We start from the raw sequence: 25148 nt of genomic DNA, 5'->3' as shown, positions 1-25148 counted from the left end.
TTTGCTGGAGCCTAGAATGGGCATATAGATCAAGAGAGGAGAGGTAGAGTTTTAGGAGTGGACAAGATTGTCAGTTTCAGACGAAGGCAAGAAAGGAGACAGGTTAGAGTTTAGGGTAGATGTCAGTGCAGAGAGGTCATTGGAGTGAAGGTCTCGAGAGTAGTGAGAAGAACAGGTAGTATGGGGTGAGGGAAATGAGTGGTGGTGGATGATAGGAGTTGATGGTCAAAGAGTGGAAGGATGGAGAAAGAGAAATCAGATAGGAAACAGTTTTTAGTAAAGATCAGGTCTAAGTAGTGACCATACTTGTGTGCGCTGGAATTGGTCAATTGGTGGAGGACAAATGAGAAGGCAAAATGCCCAGGAGACTGAGGAGTGAAAGAAAGAAAGCCAGGATTCAAAGTCAGAGAGAAAGGAGGAGGTAGAGGCTGTAGGGGTTGGCAGTCTGTAACTGCCACATGCAAAGAGAGGGTAGAAAAGATGGGCAGCATGACCCTCAAAGGAAGAGAAAGAAACAGATGGAGGCATTAGGCAGGGCGGATATTGGCAGTGGGAGGAGAGTATGAGACCTACCCCTCCACTCCGGCCATTGGGGCATCGAGTGTGAGAGAAATAGAGACCACCATAGGAGACAGCAGCCTCCACAGCAGAGTCATGTTATGAGATCCAGGTTTCTGTTAGAACAAAGAGGTGAAGAGAGTGAGAGCAGAAGAGGTCAAGTACAACCCCAGTCTTGTTAGTCCAGAGGGCACAGGAGAAGGGAATAGAGAAGGAAGGGAGACAAGGAATAGGTATTACATTAGAATGGTTAACAGCCTTGGGAGGGAGGAGGAGGCTGGGAGGCGTGAGTGAGAGCAGGTGTGTGTATGGGCACGTCCAGGATTAGGAGAGATATCCACAGCAGAAAGAAGGAGGAGTAGAGAGAGAAAGGAGTTGAGAAGAGGACTTGTAGGAGTGATTATTATTGAAGGGTACAGAAAATCAATGGGATAGAGTTCTGTAAATAGTGGTGCAGTGTGTGGGCACATGCAAAGGTGAAGGGAAGGAGAGAGGAAGAGATGTGAATAGAAAGAGGAGAGGGGGGAAGTTGCAGATAATAGACAAGTTACATAACAAATTAATGAGGACACGGCAAACAGAAACAGCAATAGGGAGGTCATAGTGGATGCAGTGCAAGTGGTATGGAGAGAAAGTTAGGAGGAGAGAGTTCCCAGGTATTAGAGGATATGAATTGAGAGAGCAAATCTAGAAATCAGGCCTGAGTGGGAAGTACTGTATAGCGCTGAACGTTACACAGCATTTGATGAAGTTCTAGTCTTAAAGGTGTGTATAGATTGTCACAGCATTTAAGAAGGTACAGTAAGTTCTCACAAGTGCAGAGTCGATGATGAAGTGCTGAATCCAGTTTTTGTTTTCTTGTTCACTCCAATTCAACTCTAATATAACTCTTCTGGCACTTCACATGGGACACTTAACATATAGCACAGTCAAATACATTGGCACAGACAATATAAACCTATATTGCATGAGCACAGAAATAATCATAAGAAGTTTATTTCTTGAGCAGTCAACAACTGTAAGAATACATGGTTATTAAAGGAACACTGGCAGTCCCATTCTCACCGATAGGTTCAACCCAATATACAGTATGAGAGAACTGATTTTATTATAAAGAACCAACGCTATGCGCAGAACAAAAAAGTTCTAACATAAAAATATGCACTAACCTCTACAAGATTAATGCAAAGGGAATTATGTTTAGTAGGACAAATGTAAATATGATTACTGCAGATATATTAAAATGACTGCAGTTCAATAAATTCCCATTTCGTACACACCAATTACACTGTTACTATTGGGATTACACTATCTGAGCAATTATGAAGTACTGTAGCATAGCTGAAAATTATAAATGTCCTTTGCCAGTGCTATAAATGTAAATACATTTTTATGAGATTTTGTAAAATATTGGTGAGTTCTTGAACTAATGTGTTTACACCTAAAAAGCCATTTTTGTTTGAAAATGGCTTGGCATTTTATGCAGTGTACAGCTAACTCTGTAAGTCGTGGTAATGCATACAGTGGCGGCCGATCTGAGTCTTCAGCGGCCGCCATCGCAATGTGCGGGCAGACGCGGCTGGTTTGTGTTTTTGCCACGCGTCACTGATGCACAGTCACGCGTGCCAGGGTGCGTGCACGCGTGGCGTGCGTGTCAGGGTTCCCTGAAGGTGGTGGCGGGGTAAGGGGGGATGTGGAGGACCCGGAGATGCAGAGAGGGACCCGGAGAAGCAGAGGCGGAGGTCGTGAGGGGAACGAGGGGAAAGATGCGGGGAAGATGCGGCTGGCACGCGGCCAAGTTCGGCACCAGCCCGAAAAAAGCCACGGGACAAGACGGGTAAGTGTGAGACTGAAGCTGGCCGCAGCAGTACTTACACGGCACCATGAATATACAGTATATCCCAGCCTGAAACCATAATAATGCAGGCAGGTACAAATTTGTCAAGCAGGTAGCATGTGAAGGAGACTATAAAATCTTTCCCGAGAGCCAGGTGGCAGGAAGCATGCGGTGTGATTGGCGAGGGAAACAATGTACATTTTTCACTGACCTGATGGATTAGCCTAAGGCCCAGATTCACTAAACCAGCGTTTCCCAAATGGTGGGTCGCGACCCGGCACCGGGCCACGGCACCAAAATTGCCGGGTCGCAGCGAGGCTGGCCGCGCGGTGTCTCCCGTCCCCCCTGCTCAATTTCAAAAAAATGGCGGCGATTCCCCCCGCGGTCCCGCGCGCTTGCGCAGGGCCCGCTCCCTTCCTCCCCCCCCCCCCGCTCCCAACGTGGGACGGAGGAGGAAGTACCAGCTCCTCAGCGGCCCGCTTCCCCCCACGGCCAGCTTCCTGAGCTCACCTCCCGTGGCACCCCCTCCCGAGCCCACCTCCCGTGCCCCCAAGCCCACCTCCCGTCCCGGGCAGCAGGGGATATCGGGGGCAGCAGGGGAAAGCGTCCGGCGGCAAGGTAAGTCACCCCACCCAGTCACTGCCTCCCACCCAAGTGCCCCTGGCCCCTTCCCTCCCACCCAAGTGCCCCTGGCCCCCTCCCTCCTACCCAAGTGCCCCTGGCCCCCTCCCTCCCACCCAAGTGCCCCTGGCCCCCTCCCTCCCAAAAGTGCCCCTGGCCCCCTAACCCAAGTGCCCCTGGCCCCCTCCCTCCCACCCACCCAAGTGCCCCTGGCCCCCTAGTTCCCACCCACCCAAGTGCCCCTGGCCCCCTAAAGTGCCCCTGGCCCCCTCCCTCCCTCCCACCCACCCAAGTGCCACTGGCCCCCTCCCTCCCACCCACCCACCCAAGTGCCCCTGGCTCCCTCCCACCCACCCACCCAAGTGCCCCTGGCCCCCTCCCACACACCCAAGTGCCCCTGACCCCCTCCCTCCCACCCAAGTGCCCCTGGCTCCCTCCCTCCCATTCACCCAAGTGCTCCTGGCCCCCTCCCACCCAAGTGCCCCTGGCCCCCTCCCACCCACCCAAGTGCCCCTGGCCCCTTCCCACCCACCCAAGTGCACCTGGCCCCCTCCATCTCACCCACCCAAGTGCCCCTGGCCCCCTCCCTCCCACCCACCCAAGTGCCCCTGGCCCCCTCCCTCCCACCCACCCAAGTGCCCCTGGCCCCCTCCCACCCAAGTGGCCCTGGCCCCCTCCCTCCCATCCACGTGCCCCTGGCCCCCTCTCCAGTCACTCACATCCGTCGTTGCCTGTAATTCACTGTTTGTGTCTGTGTGCGTATAGGGGAGAGCGAGTGTGTGTGTGTGTATCAGTGTGTGTGTGTGTATCAGTGTGTGTATCAGTGTGTGTGTGTGTGTGTGTAGCAGTGTCTCTGTGTGGCTGCGTGTGTGTCAGTGGCTGCGTGTGTGTGTCAGTGGCTGCGTGTGTGTGTGTGTATCAGAGGCTGTGTGTATGTATCAGTGTGTGTGTCAGTGGCTGCGTGTGTCAGTGGCTGTGTGTGTGTGTGTGTATCAGTGGCTGTGTGTGTGTCTGTGTGTGTATCAGTGGCTGTGTGTGTGTGTGTGTGTGTGTATCAGTGGCTGTGTGTGTGTCTGTGCAGGCCCTATAGGCCAGTATAGACGATAAAAATTTTAGTGGGTCACGAAGGAGAAGTTCAAAAATAACCGGGTCACGGGAAAAAAAGTTTGGGAAACCCTGCAGTAAACTGTGCTGGACCTTACCACATATTAAATCCTATTCAACTAAATGGGATTTAAGAATTGATAAGACTTTGAGATTTCTAATAAATCTTGGCATAAATATATAGATTTCGTTTTAAACAGAAACTTGTATCTATCGTTACTTTTGTTAAAAATTACATTCTTCTGGCAATAACATTGTGTTTCAGAGATCAAATACACAACATATAATTCTCGGAAGACCTTTTGCATATGTTATTAGAATAATTCCTACTTACATACTTGGTTCATACCTTGGGTAAAACACTTTAATACCAACGGTTGGAAGAAGTATGTGCTCACTGTTATATTCTTTAATGCATATATGTATAAAGTATAATATATATTTTGTTGAATGTAATTACATTTTATGATGGAGCTGTTCATGGTTTATTCTTCTGTGCAATTTTGGGGGGACTATTTTCTAGTATTAATGTGGTACTGCAGTTGCAGTAAAACATTACCAGGATATGCATCTAAAACTCACATGATAAAAAAAAGCAGGTCTCCATTACATCTGCAATATGAAACGCCATTCCCTACCATAGTGCATATTTAGAGGAATCTATGCACAGAAAGTTATGGTGAACACACTAGGGACAAAAACCCTCCACTGTTCAACAATGAGTGAAATAATTTCTTGCCTGTCTAAAAGTTCACAGGTTGATTAAATATAGTAGGCTGCTATAATTAACACATTGATTCTTGTCTCAAATTAACCGAGATCAAAGAGATACTGTATCAGGAAATACATTGCAACAGTAAAGTACTTTCACTTAGTACTTCAACTAACCTTTAATTAACCAGATGATTTAGCTTCTTTAAAAAGAAGCATGCTAACCTTTAGAAAAACTATTAACAGTGTCTTATTGTAAAGAAAGTATTTTATACGAGTTACTCAAACCACAGGATGTTGTGAATTGTTTCTCCTAACCAGGCTAATGAGTGTAGAATATTGTCAATTTGTATTTGATATTTTCTATCCACTTTTCTTCGTTCCAATCAAAGGTAAGCGCATTCAGTGCTCAAAGAACTATATTAGAAATAAATCATCACTAAATCAAATATGACAGTGACCTGAAGACGGCGCATGGAGCGTCACAATAGATTGCAATTGATCTGCTTTTGTCATATTTGTTGACCGATGATTGATTTCTAATACAGTTATGTGAGGGACCTTCTTTTCATTGGGGACCGTTTTTTTCATCATCTTTTGTTTTATGGGGGTTGAGGTGTGGGAGCACATGTTCAGAGTACCCATTTACAGGGATGCTTGAGCTTTACAGTGTTTTGGGAAGGAATGGGTTGAGTGGCACCACACTCAGTATTGTACACCTGGGTACCACGCTGAATGCTAGAGCCATTATGAGTAAAGGATGTCTTGAGAGTGACTGTTTCAGGACTGGTCCAGCAGTAACCAAGAAACTTATTTTGTTTTGTTCTGCTTGCCAATGGCACCGACTTGTGCGTAGCCATGGAAAGCCTTAGCAAGTCAATTGACTGTTTTCTTACTTGTACAAGTATAAATAGGGGGATCTCGGCACTTCCAAGTTAAAATCCAAGGAGACTGCAGCATCACCCAAACCCCTATTTTTGCCCCACGTGTCCCCTTACATAATCTTCTTCTTCATACATTTGCACATATTTGTATTTAGATTGGTACCGATGATGTACATTCAGTATTTCCAGTACTCAGCGGGTTTCTTACTCTGGTCACTCGACTCACTAATTAAAGACCAAGTGACCTTTCCACAAATCCACAAGAAAAACAGAAAGCTGGTCACAGTAGGACAGATACAGTAAGTATGAATTGACATTAAACATCAGTGACGGTGCATAGGTAAAGTCATTGATCGTTTCAATATTACATTTTTTTTTTTAGTTTAATACCAATTGTGAGAAGTTGTACACATGATACAAATTTGTAGTCGTGAACATAGGGAAACTTTGTAAAGCACAAAAAAGATACAACAATTTGTTGTAATATGTAAATATTTACAGTTATTATTATTATTTGAAACTATTTAATAATGATTACATTAGTAGCCAATGTAAATGCTATCTCATTAACACATTGAAAACATTGTTTTCAATGTTGAATAAAAATTGTTGTTTACAGTACCTCAGCAAGGCATCCTAAAAGAAATCCTACAGTGCCCTCTGCTGGCTAATATCACACTTACACAATATTGACAATTATTATAAAAATGTTCATGTTGGACTTTGGAACCCCAAAAACAGAGACTGCATACAGGTATGACATGGTGTGTTACTGGTATGTTGCATTCCTGCACAAAAGGGGTTATTGAGGTATGAGGCTAGCTCACCGCAGAGGTCAAGAAGGAAAAAGATACAATATAAGTAAATCTCCAGAGAAGCAAAACTTCTCTCAACTGTCCCTCCTCAGATACCAATTAAATGATTTAGAAACTGGATACAAAAGAAACAAGAAATCCCCTCATACACATTAACCCAAAGGAATGCAGAAGATAAAGAATGTATGGGAAATTGATGACAGAAGATAAAGCCAGGGTGGGCAAAATACGCAAATGTGGAATGAGGTGTGAATGATGTAGGGTATAAAAGTACAAGTATATACAGGCATACCCCGCTTTAAGGACACTCACTTTAAGTACACTCGCGAGTAAGTACATGTCGCCCAATAGGCAAACGGCAGTTCACGCATGCGCCTGTCAGCACGTCCTGAACAGCAATACCGGCTCCCTACCTGTACCGAAGCTGTGCGCAAGCGGGGAGACTATAGAGCCTGTTACAAATGTGTTATTTATATCAGTTATGCACGTATATGATGATTGTAGTACAGTACATGCATCGGTAAGTGGGAAAAGGTAGTGCTTCACTTTAAGTACATTTTCGCTTTACATACATGCTCCGGTCCCATTGCGTACGTAAATGCGGGGTATGCCTGTATATACTACTAGTGCTTTAGGACGGATTCTTAGTCTAGACAACTGGTGCTCAAGTCCTAAAGACCCCCCCCCCTCCCTCCCACCAACAGGTCAGGTTTTAAGGATATTCCAGCACAGGTTGCTCAATCAGTCCCTGCTTAAGCACAGGTGGCTCAATCAGTGGCTCAGTCTTCGGCCGAGCCACTGATTGAGCCTCCTGTGCTGAAGCAGGGATATCATTAAAACCTGACCTGTTGGGGAGGGGGGGGGGGGGGCTTGGGGACTGGAGTTGAGCACCGCTGATGTAGACCAGGGCTTGTCCTGTAAACATTGAGGCAAGGCTATCCTATTAAGCCTATGTGCTTAAATAAATAAACATCTGCTTTGAAAAAACATCTTCAGTTCAGTAGGCAAGCGAGCTTACCAGTAATTACATACTGTAAAGTGGGTATTTATCTTAACTTACATGTATTCATTTACATTCAGTTATAGTTATCAAATAGTTATCCTATTTCTGTACTTCTGTTCTTATTATCTCTGTGGTTAAATAGACATTCACTTTTTCTTCAGCCAAGGCGAGCGGCTTCACAGCATATTGCAACTAAAGGGAAGGAAGTACTGTTGACAAATCTATTGTCATAGACCTCCCTCGGGGCCATATTTACTAAATGGTGCAATTAATTCATAAGACACACTATAACACAATAATTGAAATAGGCCATAACATGTCATCCAGGGCTGTAAAGTGTTTTATGAATAAATAAATATAGGTATAGGTATTGTAGCTTAATGAACATCCACAAATATAATTCTTTATTGTTTGGATAATCTTAAAAATTCTATGAAAAAAAATCAATTTCATATTGGCTACTTCTTTGTTTTAAGCTCTTGGCACAAAGGAATAGTATTAATTCAACCTTTCCTCATGGGAGGCATTAGAAACAATGGGACTCTGTTATTTTAGCTTTTTTTTTGAGCCATGGACATTTCAACAGCCGAACAATGTCATCACTTAGCGAAAATATGGTTATGTATATAGGTATATGTTTATTCATATAGAGGCAACAGTGTACTCAGTGTTTTACAAAAGAGACAATACAATACAGGGAAATATAATAGAATAAGTGCGACACAAAATCAGACAATGGGAAAGGAAATACCCTTGGGAGACTTACAGAGACAGCAGGTGAGTGAGTACGTGCAGTAGAGGCAGCGCTTGGTCACGATGGTTGGTAGGAGCGACAGTGGGTGTGGGACAGTAGCCATGAGTTTTTCAGTTTGACTTAAAGATGGGGAGAGAAAAAGCTTGGCGTACACAGAGTGTGAGGGAGTTCCACAGGTATGGGGTAGTGAGGGAAAAAGGTTTAAGGCAAGAGAGAGCAGTAGAGGTGAAGGGGAGGAAAGGAGGCAGTTATGAGCAGAGCACAAGAGACGAGCAGGGGCATAGTGAGAGATCAAAGCAGATATTGTATATAGAGGAGCAGATGAGTGAAGAATCCTTGAATGTAAGGGCTGTAATATAGTACGCGCACATGCGCTGCCATGCGCACATCAATTATAATTGGCTGTGTTAGCCAGACGTTTGTATACTTGGGACATGTGTGCGCTAACGACCGTGAGCGATGGCGCGGCAGACCAGAGAAAATACAAGACAATTGTATTTCCGCACTGTTGCCACGCCACGTGACGCTATGAACCAATCACACTGCGGCCTAGTGCTGTGACGTCATAGCCACGCCCCCTAGCCGCGCGCATCACCGCTTACCCTCTACAAACGAAATGCCCGCACAACACTGTGCGCACGCTCGCACACGCACCAGCGCGCACTATATTACAAGCCTAAGAGAGGAGAATTTCGGAGCTGATCTGAAACTTGATGGGAAGTAAGGAAAGGCATTTGAGGAAATTAATAGGATCTATTCTGGGAAAAGGGAAAGGGATTCTAGCAGCTGATTTTTAGATAGATTGCAAAGGAGAAACTTGCTAGAAAGGGTAGAATGTCAGAAGAATATTACAATAATCCTGATAGGAGAGGCATTAGGGCTTCAGGAGTAGACTGAAAGGGCGGATCTTGGCAATGTTACAGAGGAAGAAGGAACAAATCCCTGGCATGAATGTGAATAGAGAAGGAAAGGTAGGAATCAAATGTCACAGCTAGGCAACATGCGTTGGCGATAGGATAGCTACTGTAGATAGAAGTACCATTTATTGTGATTGAAAAAGGAACTATTAGACCAGGAAATATGAGGAGCTCAGTTTTATTGTTGATGTAAGAAAAAAAAGGTACTGCACTCTAAACCAGAGAGGTATAATGTATCAATTACAAATACAACTTGAATTCAACTGTTATTAAAAAAAATTGCGAGGGCTAATCATAGGTATAGTAAAGGTAAAACCCAGTCCTCAGAAGGCAGTCTATAACTAAAGATTACAGGGATGTACCGGGGGTACTTTAATACCAAACCTCCAAAGTGAAAAATAATATCAATCCTGGTACAAGCAACAGTAGCAAAGTGATGGTAGTAAAGAAACTCCCATGTCAAATAAGCATGAATATTAATGTTGGCAATAATGGCAACTGTATGTATTGAAGTAAAATGATAGCTACAATAGGCTGAATAAGCCCTTTTTTAAAGTCGATAGGTATAAGATAGAGAGAAATCGATAGATACGGGAGGTATAGGGGGTCCCTATTAAGAACTCCTAACATACTGATCTGCTACTGTAAATATTGCCTTCATTAAACTAAATCTTATTTGATAACATAATCTCCTGCTACGCTGTTGTAAATACTGCCTGTATTATAATAAATCTCACTTATTAACACATCTATTGTATAAATCAATATCTGTAATCACTACTATTAGCTGATATCCAGTAATGAATACGGTTCTATATGGCCCTCTGCACCACAAGAGAACGCCACCTTCCTGAACATGATATCATGATGTCAACCACGTGACTGACACACATTTCTGGTGCTCAAGATGCTTTATCACAGGTCAGCTCAGTCTTAGATATATTACGCTTAAGGTGGCAGAGCACCACCCACGAAGGTATAGTGAGGAGGCAAGCAGAGACCAGCCCGCAGGGCAGGACTAGAGGTCCTGCATGGGCAAGCAGTTACCTGTGCAACGCTTCTGCTGCTAGACTGCAGCAGGAGGCTTGCCGGGCCAATAGTAACGCCCGCGTGCCTTTGCATGATCCTGCTGCAGCTGCTACCATGTTGTTCTCCCTGCTCCAAATAGTCAGTGGACATTGATATTCAGGTAAGAGACGGGTGTTGTGTTAAACCATGGAGGGGGGGATGCTGTGTTCAAATGGAGGGTGGGTGCCATGCTAAAAATGGAGGAGAGCTGTCGTGCTAAAAACTAGGGGGATGTTGTGTTAAATATATATATATACACACACACTTACAGTGTATATATATATAGCCATGTCCCCTCCTACCTCCGGTGCCGGGGAGGGGGACAGCTACGGTGTATGGGAGTGGCAGATCTCTGTGGCATACCCGGCAAGCAGGGGCCACCATCTTGTAGTTCACGCATGCGCAAATGCAGCCGTGCGCATGCCCAGAGAGGCTAGAGGTTGCAGCGGCCGTTTTGGGTTCGCGCATGCACCGTGGAGTCTTTGCGCATGCGCAGTCTCCAGAGTTGTGATGGCTATCTTAGGAGAGACTCCGCAAGGAGCCCAAGGGACATACTGCACCGACACACTTTATTCGAGCAAATACCCAGTATGTACCTGGCAGATACCTGGAATGCGCCGCTCCTCACCTCTGACAAGCCCCGTTGCGTTTGCCTTCCCAGCCTGGGTTCATGCCTGGCTGACGGGCGGCTGATCTGTTAAATGATAATGATTAGGATTTAATAGGCTGCAATGCTTCGCGTGTCTACCAGATGGCATAAATTCATGAATTGTAATACAGTATATATGTATATACTGTGCAGTATTGCAGCCAGCGGGAATAAAATGCTTCAATCCCTGCGTGGAAAATACCTCAATGCACTCGGGCAGAAAACAGTCACAAACCTCAATACACCCGGGTATACCCGAATTTGTGGGACTAGCCGAGCTCGAATAAAGTGTGTCGCCAGTGTACAGGAAGAATGTTGACACACTTTGGCAGTTACAGGCAGTTAGAAGGGGAGAACCGTTGAGGTAGTGTCCAGGGAGCAGTGCTCCCCTGGACTAGGACAAGGTTTGTCCCTTAGGTCCCAGCTACGTCCTAAGTCCCCTTCTAGATTGTGGTTGCTATAGGGAAGACCCAGACAGAGACGCTACTCTTTAGCCTTATAGTGTCAGGTGTAGCACCAGCGAAGAAACTCCACGCGGTTAGCTGCAGCCTGCGGTTTGGGATCAGACCACAAGCAACTATAGACTTTGAGGAACACCCTCCAGTTGGAGCTCCCTCAAGAGGCAGATGCCTATGCGGACCAGAGAGAGAGGATTTAGTAGACGTTGTGGGATCAGACGGATCCTTTTTGCTCATCCAGCGATAACTGGGTACAGGGTGCCCAGGGAGGTAAAGTACACCAACGGTTCACAGGGGTAGCTCTACTCCCTACACGTGGTACTTTGGGGGACACCCACCCTGTGTTGTTATAATTGTATTTTGTGTGTTATATTGTATGGTACCATTATATCATTATTCTATTGTTAGTAAACCAATTGTTATATAATGGTGTGTGTATCATTTCACTGTAAGTGTCCTGAAAAGGGTTATCCCGCTGCGCTGGGATCCCTCTCAGGTGGAGGTGCTGCACCGAGGAGAACAAGAGCTTACCCCAGGCTCCCAGCTGCGGAGGCTCAGGCCTTCAGTGAGCCACAGGTAACGGCAGCACACATAGTTCCTTTAGTCAAGGAGAAAAAGGGGCTATATATATATATATATATATATATATATATATATATATATATATATATATATATATATATATAATTTCCCTCCTTTGTTATTCCCCTGCAGTGGGCGCAGGGGTGTGGCTGTAGCCAAGGGCAAAGCCAGGGGGCCTGCTCTCCCCTCCTGTCAGCAGCCCATCGCTCTCTTCAAACAGGTGAGGGGACATGTATGCAGCAGCGGGCCCCAAGCGTTAAACAGAAGATAAGATGGCAGAGGAATTAGTAGCTGTTACACAGGCAGAGCAGGGGAATAGCACGCTCTAGCAGCAGACACCAGAAGTTGAAAGACTTCCAGGTCAGACCACTAGAGCTCACCTGCTGTCCTGCTCTGCTGTGTAACAGCTGCTGATTCCTCCGGCTTATTCTCTGTTTAACACCGGACCACCACAGGTAGGCATGAGGGAGGAGGGGGGGGGGGAAGAGGTAGTGGGGGGAGACAGAAGTGATGATGATGATGGTGGGGGGAGAGAGAGGTTTTGGTGATTGTGAGGGGAGAGGGAGTTGATGGTGGGGGAGAAAGAGGTGATGGTGGGGGAGAGAGGTGATGGTGGAGGGGAGAGAGGTCATGATGGAGGGGAGAGAGGTGATGGTGGGGGAGGGGGAGAGGTGATGGTGGGGGAGGGGGATAGGTGATGGTGAGGGAGGGGGAGAGGTGATGGTTAAGGGGAGAGAGGTGATGGGGGGGAAGAGGTGATAGGGGGGGGGTGAGAGATGATGGTGAGGGGGAGAGAGGTGATGGGGGAGAGGTGATGTGGGGGAGTGAGGTGATGGTGGGGGGGGAGATATGATGATGAGGAGGAGAGGGAGATGAGGAGGATGGGGGGAGAGATGGCGAGGAGGATGAGGGGGGATATGATGAGGAGGATGAGGGGGAGAGATGATGAGGATGAGGGGGAGAGATCAGGGGGAGAGATGGTGATGAGGAGGATGAGGGGGAGAGATGATGAGGATGAGGGGGAGAGATCAGGGGGAGAGATGATGATGAGGAGGATGAGGGGGAGAGATGAGGAGAGGGAAAGATGATGAGGGATGATGAGAGAGAGGACGGGGGAGGGAGAAAAAAAATGCAGTCAGTATTAATATTAATGAGGCCCTGCGCATGTCTAGCTACGCCACTGGGCGGGCGTCTACAATTCATTCCCCAGTCCAGCCCTAGTTAATCCCGCTTGTTCTGGGCATCCCTGTGAGTGAAAGAGAGAGGGAGGGGTAGTGAGAGAGAAAGAGGGGAGGAGGGACTGAGAGAGGGGTGGGCGGAGAGTAAAAGGGGTGGGGGGGGTAAAAGAGGGGTGGAGGGCACAGAGAGAGGGGAGGGAGGAACATGCAGAGGAGATGAACTTGTAGGTAAGAAGCTGGAGGGGAACATATAGGGGAGAAGCTGATGAGGAGGGGAGCATGTGGGGAGAAGCTGATGAGGAGGGGAGCATGTGGAGAGAAGCTGATGAGGAGGGGAGCATGTGGGGAGAAGCTGATGAGGAGGGGAGCATGTGGGGAGAAGTATTACTGTTGCTCTTTACGATTGCTTAATGATGACATCTAGCATACAATAGTTCTATCATTTATTATTTGTGGATTTTGAAAATCTATGGTACGTACGGTCCGAATGAAGTACAGTGAAATCTAATCAGGCCCTTCATATTAAGCGAGTTTGATACTCCTGCTGTAGAACATCAGCATGAGTGCGTTCAAAGGAGTGTGTTTGTGAAATCGGAGTCCTCCTCTCTCATTCCAATTACATCTGCAGCTGCCATGTGATCTCTACTAGAAACAAGCAAACATTCACTGAAATGTATAAGGGCCACCAGTTCACCAGTGCAAGTGACGTTCAGGGAGAATCATTAGAGCATTGTAAAGATTGCCAATTTTTTTTCTTTTTTAAACAGGACCTGCTCTTTTCCCCCCGTTCAGTTGTCAATCCAGTAATTAGTAACAATATCATCAATTGCTGCTGACTTCCATTTTTGTTTCTCAGGTATCCTCATGATGAAAGAAATTTGCAGGCAATAGCGCCCAACGTGGCATATCAATCGAATGGGCAGACCCATGCGGGAAACCATTAGACTCTTCCACACAAGGTTCCAATAATTGCAAAAATAAAGTCCCATGAATAACAAAAATCGCAAACAGAGCACACACTGTGTGTAATATATTTCTGATGATAGAAGACAAACAAATAGAGCTAACAGACTAGTATTTCTGGAGCACATTCGGTGAAATTTATGAATGCAACCACTCATCATCAGTCATGGTTTTCATGTGTAGATATTAGAACGTTTAGCCCCAGGGTATGGTTTACTAACTCTCTTGAGGTCTCAGGCAAACTGAACTCTGATTCTTTCGATCGAATTTATGAGCTATGAAAGCAGAAAACTGTGTCAGAGAGTAAGAAGTTTCTACTCTGACAGAGAGTTGAGATTATCCGCAAACCTCTACTTGTACACATCCTAATTCTATTCTCTGCCAAGCAGCATTTGTCAGTTCTTGACCCTTTTTAAAAAATAAATAAATGAGGGCTAGAGTTACAGTAGGGTTAGCACTAAAGGGAGATGAAATATTACCTTATACTGCTGCTGTATAAAAGAAATAAGAAAAATGCAATATTATTAATACACAACCATATTAATCATGGATATGAATTGATTAAACCCTTGTAGATACAAAAAGCGGCAAATTTAATAAGCCTTAAAGGGTCTGATCCCCAAAGCTCTGTTAAATCAGGGCTCATAATGTGACAGTACCTAAAACAGGAACGGACATTATGTTCCGTAATGCATATCCACAAAGCTAATTATATGCAAAACAAAATGGCTGTTCTACATCTCCTCAGCATAGGCTTAATATCAAGTTATTGTAGCTTAACTTTGTGTTATCTTTTAACATGACGATTAATAGTCTCTTAGTGTTACTCCGATCCAGATCTTAAAATAACGTTTTAACTCAAGTTGAGAAAGAGAGGAGAGGTAAATAATGCTGGAAAATAACACTGTTAGGCCACGTTTATAGCGCCGGCGACGTCGCCACTGGCAAAAGTTGAACTTTAGTTTTAAGCAACGTCGCTGGCGACAAGGCCAGTGACGTCACCAAGGAGGAGGGCAGCGCTCTGTGATTCGTTTAGAGACAGTCACATGTGGCGACTGTCTCTAAAAAAAATCAAATTGCACTGGCTTCCAAATTTTTGGTCGCGACGTCGCGCTTACTATAATCGCATGCGACAGATTCAAGGGATTTGTTTTGCAGTGACGTCGTGTCGCCATCGCCAGGCACTATAAGCGCAGCCTTAGTTAAATCATATCTATCTGTGGTGTTACACTAATCCAGACTCTGTAAAAGTCCTATTTCAGGGTGTGGAGGTAATTCCAAGTTTAAGTATGACGTAACTAATTAAATGTTAAATCTTCATGATAATCTTAACAGACTTTTGTGTTATGCAATGTTATAATAACACCTCATTTAAACTTAAACTGCATGTCGGCCGATATAGTTAACACAATGCTCTTTATGTGAGAAAACATGACGTAACGCTATGTTATTGTCCTTTGAAGTTACACTGTTAGTCTTAACGTAACGTTAAGTTAACATCACATTGAGTAACTTAACAGAGCTTTGTGGAGCTGGGCCCAAGGGAGTTGTGCAATAAATTAAACATCAGACTGATGAATGACAAAGTAGATGGCCTAGATAATGCCCCTTTAGGCTGTGGTGTGATCCAATGAAAGAAGTCATCTCTCAAATTAAGCGTGTTAATATATCGATCAGAGCTGCTGATACATACTCTATGTACTCATTCTCATTTTGTGCCAAAATGAATAGTTCTCATATTGGATGGGCACAATAGACATTGACTTCATTGGGAGTTTGAGGTATAGTGCCCCAATCAGAAACATAGCAATTTTATGAAAAAGCACCATTGGTAATATAATGTCATGACATTAACGGTAATGGTTTTTGAATGTGGACACATGGCCCCAGGCAATGGAAAGCATTAACCTACATAACAGAAACCATTGATAAGTTAGTAGTTTTTTTCCACAACTACGCAGAGGAGGATATCCAGCTACACAGATACAAAGAAATGCTAACTCTAATGCATATTGATCAGGCAGCCAGTTCACAGTCCAATCTCAATGTGTGAGCAAATATGTACAGTAGCAGTCTCTTTCCATGTTAAGTTGTATGAACATAGGTCTCTACATGATGACAACTTGCATGTAAAAGCCCTGTAATGTAGTGTAATGTGTGTGTGTGTGTGTGTGTGTGTGTGTGTATATATATATATACACACACACACACACATTACACTGTATGTATGTGTATATATATATATATATATATATACACATACATACATATACACACAGCTCAAACCCCTTCTAACGCTTGGGGTCCAAAGAATCGCATTGCGTTATAAGTGGATCGCGTTAGAAATAATGTACAATTGTATGCATTGTACAATAAAGTATTAAAGATACGAATAATTGTGTTGTAAAGTATTCATAAATACGAAAATTGGGAGCCACGCTTGCATAGCGTTATAAGCGGATTCGCATTGTAACGGATCGCGTTATAACGGGGTTGAGCTGTATATATATATACACACACATACATACATACATACATACATACATACACACACACACAACAAAAACACATAGATGCACATGCTCCAAATACTGTAGTAATTTAATACAGTAATTTAATAAAAGCATAAACAAATATGTATATTTACAACAAATAAAATGATTGAGGTTTTTGTTCAGCATTTAACATATACAAATTATTTTTCACTTAACACACATTGTGCATCACTCCTAAAAAAAATCAAAAAATAAGAAGCAAGGCATGTAGTATCTTACCTTTTTCCCCCTTTGAGCAATATTTGGTGTTTTAGTGAGAAGTTTTTCCATTAGATACTCCCTATTCTGTAAAAAAGGAGAGTTGCACAATAGTCAAAATTCACATGTACAAAGCATAGTCTCACACAGGCCCATATTTACTAAGCATTGCTATAAGACACTTCGAGGCCCATTCCCTTGAATGGAAAGTGTGTCAGGGAATAGCCCAGCCTAGTAATTATGCCCCCTGACAATTAAATAAATTTTTGGGGAGAAAACATCTCGACATGTCATCAGGTGCAAGACAGCCAGTCAACAGTGTAGTTCAGTATCAGCTTTGCAGAGTGAAAAATTATATACTCCCTTTATGGTGCTGATTTTAAATACAAAGGGAACGTTAAAGGCCTTGGAGATGGAGAAAGGGATGCACTGACAACAAAGTGTAGTAAAAAAGTTGCAAATCACTAGCAGATTCCATCACAACTCAGTGTTTCCATACTTAACTGCGAGGCATCAAACTATACATTAAAATGTGCGGGACAAGTAGCTTACGTATTGTATGTTGTGCAATCGATTTTTTTACATCAGTTCACTTGCTCATATCGTTTGCTATATGCTCCCTCATCATTTACTTCTAGTCCCATATTCCCTTGCAGGTAGGCATACCATTTGGTTCGTCAATCTCAGTGTACATGTGAAAAGAAGCTTGAGGTCTAGAAACCTTATCAAGTAACAACATTTATGAAGACCTTTCATATCTATACTATAATTCTAAGTTGGATTCCGTCTGTTTGTTTGTCCGAAGCATCGGAATCTCAGAAACTGCACCACGAAACACAACAAAACTTTCACTGTACATTCAGCTGCGGATTTGTAGGTCAACGCAACTATTTTGAGCTTCCAATGTGACTCACCTTCCAAATTATGGACATTCTAAGTTTCCCTCAGCTGTCCAGCAAATCTATTAGAGCATGAGCAGGGGTGGGGGCGTGGCTACTAGGGGAGGGGGCATGTCCTTGCCTGGATCGGGGTTGTGTGTCTCTGTGTGTGATGTGAGATGTGCGGGGGAGATGTGCCAGCTGTGGGGGGGGAGAAGGTGTGCCAGCTAGCGGGGGAAGATGTACCAGCGGGGCTGGGGGGGGACACATGTGCCGGCAGCGGGGGAGATGTACCAACAGGAGGGGACCGGGAAAATCTGCCGCCAGTGAGGGGAGATGTAACAACAGGGGGGGGGGGGGGAGCGGGTACATGTGCCAGCAGCGGGGATAGACACACACAGACAGACACACACACACAGACAAATCTCACCGGACTCTACATCCAGCAGCAGGGGGGGCCCGGGGAGATGTGTTGGCAGCAGGGGGGGGGGGGGGGGCGGGGACATGTATTCAATATTACAATAGCTTGTAGAACCACCTTTAGCAGCAATAACTTGGAGTAATCGTTTTCTGTATGACTTTGTCAGTCTCTCACATCGTTGTGGAGGAATTTTGGCCCACTCTTCTTTACAACGTTGCTTCAGTTCATTGAGGTTTGTGGGCATTTGTTTATGCACAGCTCTCTTAAGGTCCAGTCACAGCATTTCAATCGGGTTGAGGTCTGGACTTTGACTGGGCCATTGCACACCTTGATTCTTTTCTTTTTCAGCCATTCTGTTGTAGATTTGCTGGTGTCATAGTCATATGATCTTTTGGGATCATAGTCCTGTTGAAACTACCCTGCTAAAAGTTTGCAATGAAATCCAGTGTGGAATGGAACGGGGACAACTCACAGGTGCAATATTCCTAGATTTTGCAAAGGCTTTTGATACTGTTGATCATGCTATCCTGCTTAACAAACTCCAGAGCTCTGGAATAGGGAAGCATGCTTTAAACTGGTTTCCGTCCCAACATATGTCCATCTTAGGCTCTAACTCCAACCCCCTGGATATCACCTTGCAAGGATTCCGCTCCTGGGTTTGGCTGGAACTCAACCTTACAGAGCTATTCAGTTTCCAGTCAAGCCCTCCATAAACCTGCAATCAGGTATCACCTGCTTCTTGCTGCCTCCAGTGCAGCTCTGGCCTGATTGGCTTCTTGTGCTATTTAGCTGCTGCCTTTCCTCCAGGAAGTTGCTGAAAGTAATCCGAGTAAATCCTTGGATGTAACGTGTTTGCCACTAACACCTCTGTCTTAGCCTTACTGTTTTGTTCGTGCTGAAGCGCTGGAGTCGCCAGCACTAAGTTTTGTTTTTCCTGCTGCCTGTCTGCATATTCCTCGTGCAGAGGCCTGCACATTCTCCTTGCAGAGGCCTGCTTCGTTGTTCCTGTTGCCTGTCTGCATTTTCCTTGTGCAGAGGCCTACATCGTTGTTCCTGTTGCCTGTCTGCATATATGGCCTGCATCGTTGTTCCGGAGGCCTGTCTGCATTTCTCCCTTGCAGAGGCCTTCATTATGGGCCGCTCTCGTACATCACACAGAGGCCATTCCTACGAGGCAGCTTCTACGCTAACAAATCCTCACTAAGTTTGCTGGTCAGAAAGCGTATAGCACAGCAGATGCCAATGCCAATTATTGACTATGGAGACATAGTATATGGCTCAGCACCCCAAACCCACCTTAGCAAACTTGACACCCTCTACAATTCAATATGCCGTTTTGTTCTCCAATGCAACTACAGCACACATCACTGCGAAATGCTCAAATAACTACTGTAGATTGGTCATCACTCGAGTCTAGGCGCAAAGTTCACCTTTCCTGTCTTGCCTTCAAATACTTTCTGGGCAAGCTACACATCTATCTCAACAAGCTCGTCACCCCTACCACATCCTGCACTTTTCATCTGAGATCAGACTCCAAAAGACTGTTCATGGTTCCAAGGCTCAACAAAGTATCCGGCCGTTCCTCCTTCTCTTACCGTGCACCCCAAAACTCGAACAACCTACCGTAGACTCTCACATCCATCACCAGTTTAAGTTCTTTCAAAACTGAGGCTCTCACATTTTAATCTGGTCTGTAACTGTTTCATAAGCCTATAATATATATTTTCTTTAACTGTGCATGCAATGTCTTGTATATAATGTATACCTGTTCATTTATTCATAACTATATGCCCAGGACACACTGTACTTGAAAATGAGAGGTAACTCTCAATGTATTACATCCTGGTAAAACATTTTATAAATAAACATATAAATAAATGTTGCATGACCCAATTTCGGCCAAGCTTTAGCTGTCGGACAGATGGCCTCACATTTGACTCTAGAATACTTTGGTATACAGAGGAGTTCATGGTCGACTCAATGACTGCAAGGTTCACAGGTCCTGTGGCTGCAGAACAAGCCCAAATCATCACCCCACCACCACCGTGCTTGACAGTTGGTATGAGGTGTTTGTGCTGATATGCTGAGTTTGGTTTTCGCCAAACGTGGTGCTGTGCATTATGGCAAAAAATCTTCACATGGCTCTCGTCTGTCCAAAGGACATTGTTCCAGAAGTCTTGTGGTTTGTTTAGATGCAACTTTGCAAACCTAAGCCGTGCTGCATGTTCTTTTTAGAGAGAAGAGGCTTTCTCCTGGCAACCCTTCATAAAAAAACCATACTTGTTCAGTCTTTTTCTAATTGCACTGTCATGAACTTTAACATTTAACATGCTAACTGATGCCTGTAGAGTCTTTGATGTAACTCTTGGGAAATTTGCAATTTCTCTGAGCATTGCACGGTCTGACCTTGGGATGAATTTGCTGGGATGTCCACTCCTGGGAAGATTGGTAACGGTCTTGAATGTTTTCCACTTTTGAATAATCTTTCTCACTGTAGAATGATGGACTTTAAATTGTTTGGAAATGGCCTTATAACCCTTCCCAGATTGATGGGCAGCAACAATTGCTTTTCTAAGATCATTGCTGGAGTCTTTCCTCCTTGGCATTGTATTAACACACCTGAATACTCCAGACCAGCAAACTCCTAACACTTTGGCTTTTATAGAGGTGGTCACACTTGCTGATGATCAATTAATCAAAGGCATTTGATTAGCAGCACCTGTCTGCTACATAGCCTCTTAATTCCTATGGAAGCAGTAAGGGTGTACTTAGTTTTTCACACATAGCTTCTCCATTTTGGCTTTATTTTTGTTAAATAAATCATGACACGGTGTAATATGTCATGTGTTGTTGTTCATCTGAGGTTGTATTTACCTAATTTTAAGACCTGCTAAGGAACAGTTGATTGTTATTATGTCCTGATAGATAGATAAGATAGATAAGATAGATAAGATAGATAAGATAGATAAGATAGATAAGATAGCTAGATAGATAGATAGATAGATAGATAGATAGATAGATAGATAGATAGATAGATAGATAGATAGATAGATAGATATCCCACACTGATGAGACCCATTAAGGTCAAAACAGTTGTCTGTGGGTTTTTACTGGCTATGAATTTTAACCCTGGCTGTGCTCAAAGCTGTGACCATGCAGCAAGCTTAAGCCTATAGGGAACCATGTTAATGGTTTTGAAGCAAAAGGTGGCACTGTGTTACTGTATAATTTATTTTCTTTCAGAAATGTTTTATACTTGTATTAAAAACAATAACAATTGTAATTGAAATGCTTACCTTGGCTTTCTGGAAGAATTTACATTTTAAGAGTTCCGCTGCCGTCGGCCTAACAAAACAATAACATATAAGCCTGTTAGAAAAAAATCTATGTTTTTAAAGATTAATAGAACTTGTGGTGCGCTGGAAGTATCAGTTAGCTAAAGATGACACAATATACCTATTTTAATATCTTCTCAAATCATGTCTAACATAATAATATAATATGTATCATATACCATTATCAATGTAATGGCTGCTAGTTGTCCATTACTAGAAAAACTAATGAAAAGTAGGTGAATTTAAAAATGAAGCACTTATAACAATATTCAAACTACTTAATTTTGAAAATGTGTTACAGCTTCAATAGGTTTCTATTGGTGCTGAAAGCCTCTCATACTGTCTATAGACTATATAAGGTAAACGGGAATGGAGCGTAATCAGAGTATCCCCAACTAATACATGCTCTACTCATTTCAACATCATTTAACAATGTACAGTAATTATTAGTGCTTTAAATAACAATCATGATCAGTCTATAATGCTGTTGCTGAAAGATATAAGCAGAAGAGGCCGCCCGCTCACCCTACGTAATTAATAGTCTCGGTGCACGAGCGTCATGTAAATATATTGGAGATATGGTACCTCTCCCCAGGGAGAGTATGCAGAATACCCAATAGCATGCACTCTTCTCCCTGCGACCCCCTTCCTGCCCCCCCCCCCCCTGCTCGGCTCCGGCGTCAAATGCCAAATCATCAAGTGGCATCATTTGCCACTGGGTATCAATGGCGACACGTCGCTGGCAAGTCAAGATAAGTAAAGTTACAGAGGCCACGCACAATCCCCAGCATTTAATTTAAATGGTTTCGGGGAAGCGTGGGGCCTCTGTAACCACTGCGTCTCCCCCACAAAATCATGCGCTCATATAAGATAAGCAGTTGCAGAATACCTACCTCTCCCCTCCCGTCGCTCACTGATTGTCCCACAGATGCAGGACTTAACACCTTCAATACCTAAGGCTGAGATTATATGCGCACTTGAGCGTGTGTGCGCGCATGGCGTTGAGCGTGCCCGTCGCTCAAGCAATTTCTGCATTTACTATTTCAGGTCGATGGGGAGGCGTGGCTATGACATCACGAAGCTGGTTCGTCGTGATTGGCTGAACAGGTCAGGTTACACAGCCGTCACTTTTCAAAACGCGGTCGCGCCATCACGCTCCGTTGTGTGCACGCGCACTAGGGGCAGCGTCTAAGGGATCCTGCAATTTGTATTTGTCACGCGCGTGCGCCATCCCACAGCGTATAATCGCTGCCTAACTGCAGCACTAGCAATATGGTGGCACTCTTACTAGCAATTCATATGGTACACCAGGATTACTAGTTTATTACTCACACAGGGCTTTTACATATTCACCCTATAGCCCTTACACTTGGGCTGCATATGGATATTCTGGCATATTTGTACAGCTTATCAAAGCAGTACTTTGACCATACTGTATGCAGGTTAACTCGGGTGACCATTCATTTTAAGCACATACAGTTACATCTATAAAGCATCAAACATACAGTTTACCTCACAGGGGGATATTACAGACTTACATGTATCAACTGTATTCATAGTACTAAGTATGCAGTACTATCATTCCTGTGTTAAGTTATGACTGCCTACCAGATATAACCTGGCACAAACTGTAGCTGCATTGAGCACTGTCTTTAGGATCATTAGCCCAATTAAAGCTGCCGTTCAGTCAATATCCTGCATGTGTGTTTTTTTTTAATAAATCAGTTCTGTAGTAAGAAAAAATACTTTTAGCATTTTCTGTTTTTAAAAAAACAACTTTGAAAGACCAATTTTCTTGTATTCTATTTTAACAGCCATTTGCTAAGGCACTGCCCCTTCATGTTCTGTCACAAGCCCTGGCACACCCCTTTGTCAGCCCTGCCCTCCCTCTAGCACATGTCAGTGCAGGAGTGCTTATGAATATTCATGAGCTTCCACTGAGAGACAGAAGCAGAAGAAAAACAGATCCCTTCACTAATTATGTCACCAAATTTCGCCTATCAATACATGGAGAACGAATTGACCTGCAGCTATACAGTTCTTTAGGTAATTAGAGATTGCACACATGAAACTATTGAAGTAAAAAAATAAATTAAAAAAAAAAAAAAAAGACTGAACTGCAACTTTAAATACCGCAGAGTGACTCTGGACAATACTTCGCCGAGTGCTGTCTCCAATAGTTTCAGAGTACTTTAAACCTTGTTGGATACTACTAGTATTGACTATACCTCCTATTGCAATACGCCTCCTAGGCATTCTTATACATTTTCGCCCCAATTATTTTAAGTTTTAGTTAACAATAAAATATTTTAACCCCATCGGTCATACTATACAATAATTCAGGAGTTATCCCATACAATCTTTACTACACCATCCATATTGCTGTCTCATGTGCATCTCTGAGCTTATTCACCTACATTCTCCTTCCACCTGACAGTCTACAAGCAGGGGGTGCGCAAACTGGGGGACGCTGGTTACAGAGGCTCTGCGCTTCCCCAAAGGCATTTAAATTAAAAGCCGGGGGACCGTAACTTCACTTACCTTTGTGTCATGGCAACCCGGCATCAATTGACGATGCGGGGTTACACGACGTCACGTTGCCATGGCAACATTGCGTCACATGACCCAGCTGCGTAATTTGACGCCGGGGGGGGGGGGGGGGGTGAGAACAGGCAGGGGGGCGCAGGGGGAATAGTTTGCGTACCCTCCCTGGTCTAGAGGGTGCATGCTATTGTGTATTCTGAAGACGCTCCCTGTCTTTGGAGAGAGGTACCTCTTCTCCAATATGTTGCAGAAAGAGCATTAATCAGTTTGTACAACCTTACTTTAAAAACAGATTATATATACCCCAACAAAGAAAAGAAAAAACTCTGAGTGTTTTCTTTCAACTAAGGTAATGATTGTGTGTGTTTAATACATTAAGAAAGTTCGAAATGTCAATGACATAATTTACTTAAATTAGTATAAATTGTGAACTTCATGCATTTTTACGTTTGGCACGGCTGAAAGTACAAAAATAATGTCAACACAGAACACCTGGTTGCTGATACTTAATATGATCATTGTAAACAACTCTCTATTGTTCTCAAAATACACGTTTTCTAGAAGTTCAAATCTTTCTCTAGTGGGAACAAACCAAAAGGTTCTGGCTTCTCATACACACCATGTTTATGCTCTCCGCTGATATTGTGAAATATGTTTGCCATTTAATACAAGCTTTATGGCTTAAACAAGGCTTTAAATGTTAATAATGACATATCCTACACTTAAAAAGCCTCTTAATAACTTAAAATACACTCCTAAGCTTCCAAAGTTATGAATCAATCCCTTGACAGCAGAAATGTAAGAACATTGAGCAGAGCCATAAAAGGATACATCGAACCTCAGGGAATAATCTCGCAGCCTTCCTGAGAATTATAGTGCAACGTATTTTCTTAAGACTTCCGAAGACCCATTTTTCTTAATTATATGCTGCATTTCACCTTTTACACTCCCATTAGCTTGACGTTGTGAAGCAAAATCCATGGTCTGACGCAAGTGAGAGCTTTCTTTTATTAGATTGGCATTTAGTGAAGGATAACATGTGTTTGTTACACTGGAGATACTGGTAATGGCAATCAAATAGGTACAATTTCAACCATAATGCCAAATTCATTGGT

At 43.8% G+C, this 25148-nt stretch overlaps 1 protein-coding gene across 2 annotated transcripts in view; it reads right to left on the bottom strand.

The window, feature by feature from the left end:
• Positions 1-25148, bottom strand: part of STK39 (serine/threonine kinase 39) — a 240627-nt gene that overhangs the window by 129271 nt on the left and 86208 nt on the right. For both annotated transcript variants that reach the window (XM_075609161.1, XM_075609162.1), the window contains exons 9-10: positions 21451-21499; positions 16877-16942 (exon numbers count right to left, since the gene is read on the bottom strand). In XM_075609161.1, the coding sequence (XP_075465276.1) occupies positions 16877-16942; positions 21451-21499 (115 nt within the window). The remainder of the gene's footprint in view (positions 1-16876; positions 16943-21450; positions 21500-25148) is intronic.

This window comes from Ascaphus truei, chromosome 7, assembly GCF_040206685.1.
Source record: "Ascaphus truei isolate aAscTru1 chromosome 7, aAscTru1.hap1, whole genome shotgun sequence".
NCBI lineage: Eukaryota > Metazoa > Chordata > Amphibia > Anura > Ascaphidae > Ascaphus > Ascaphus truei.
Note: the sequence above shows the minus strand (reverse complement) of the source record. Positions and strands in the feature narration are given on the sequence as shown.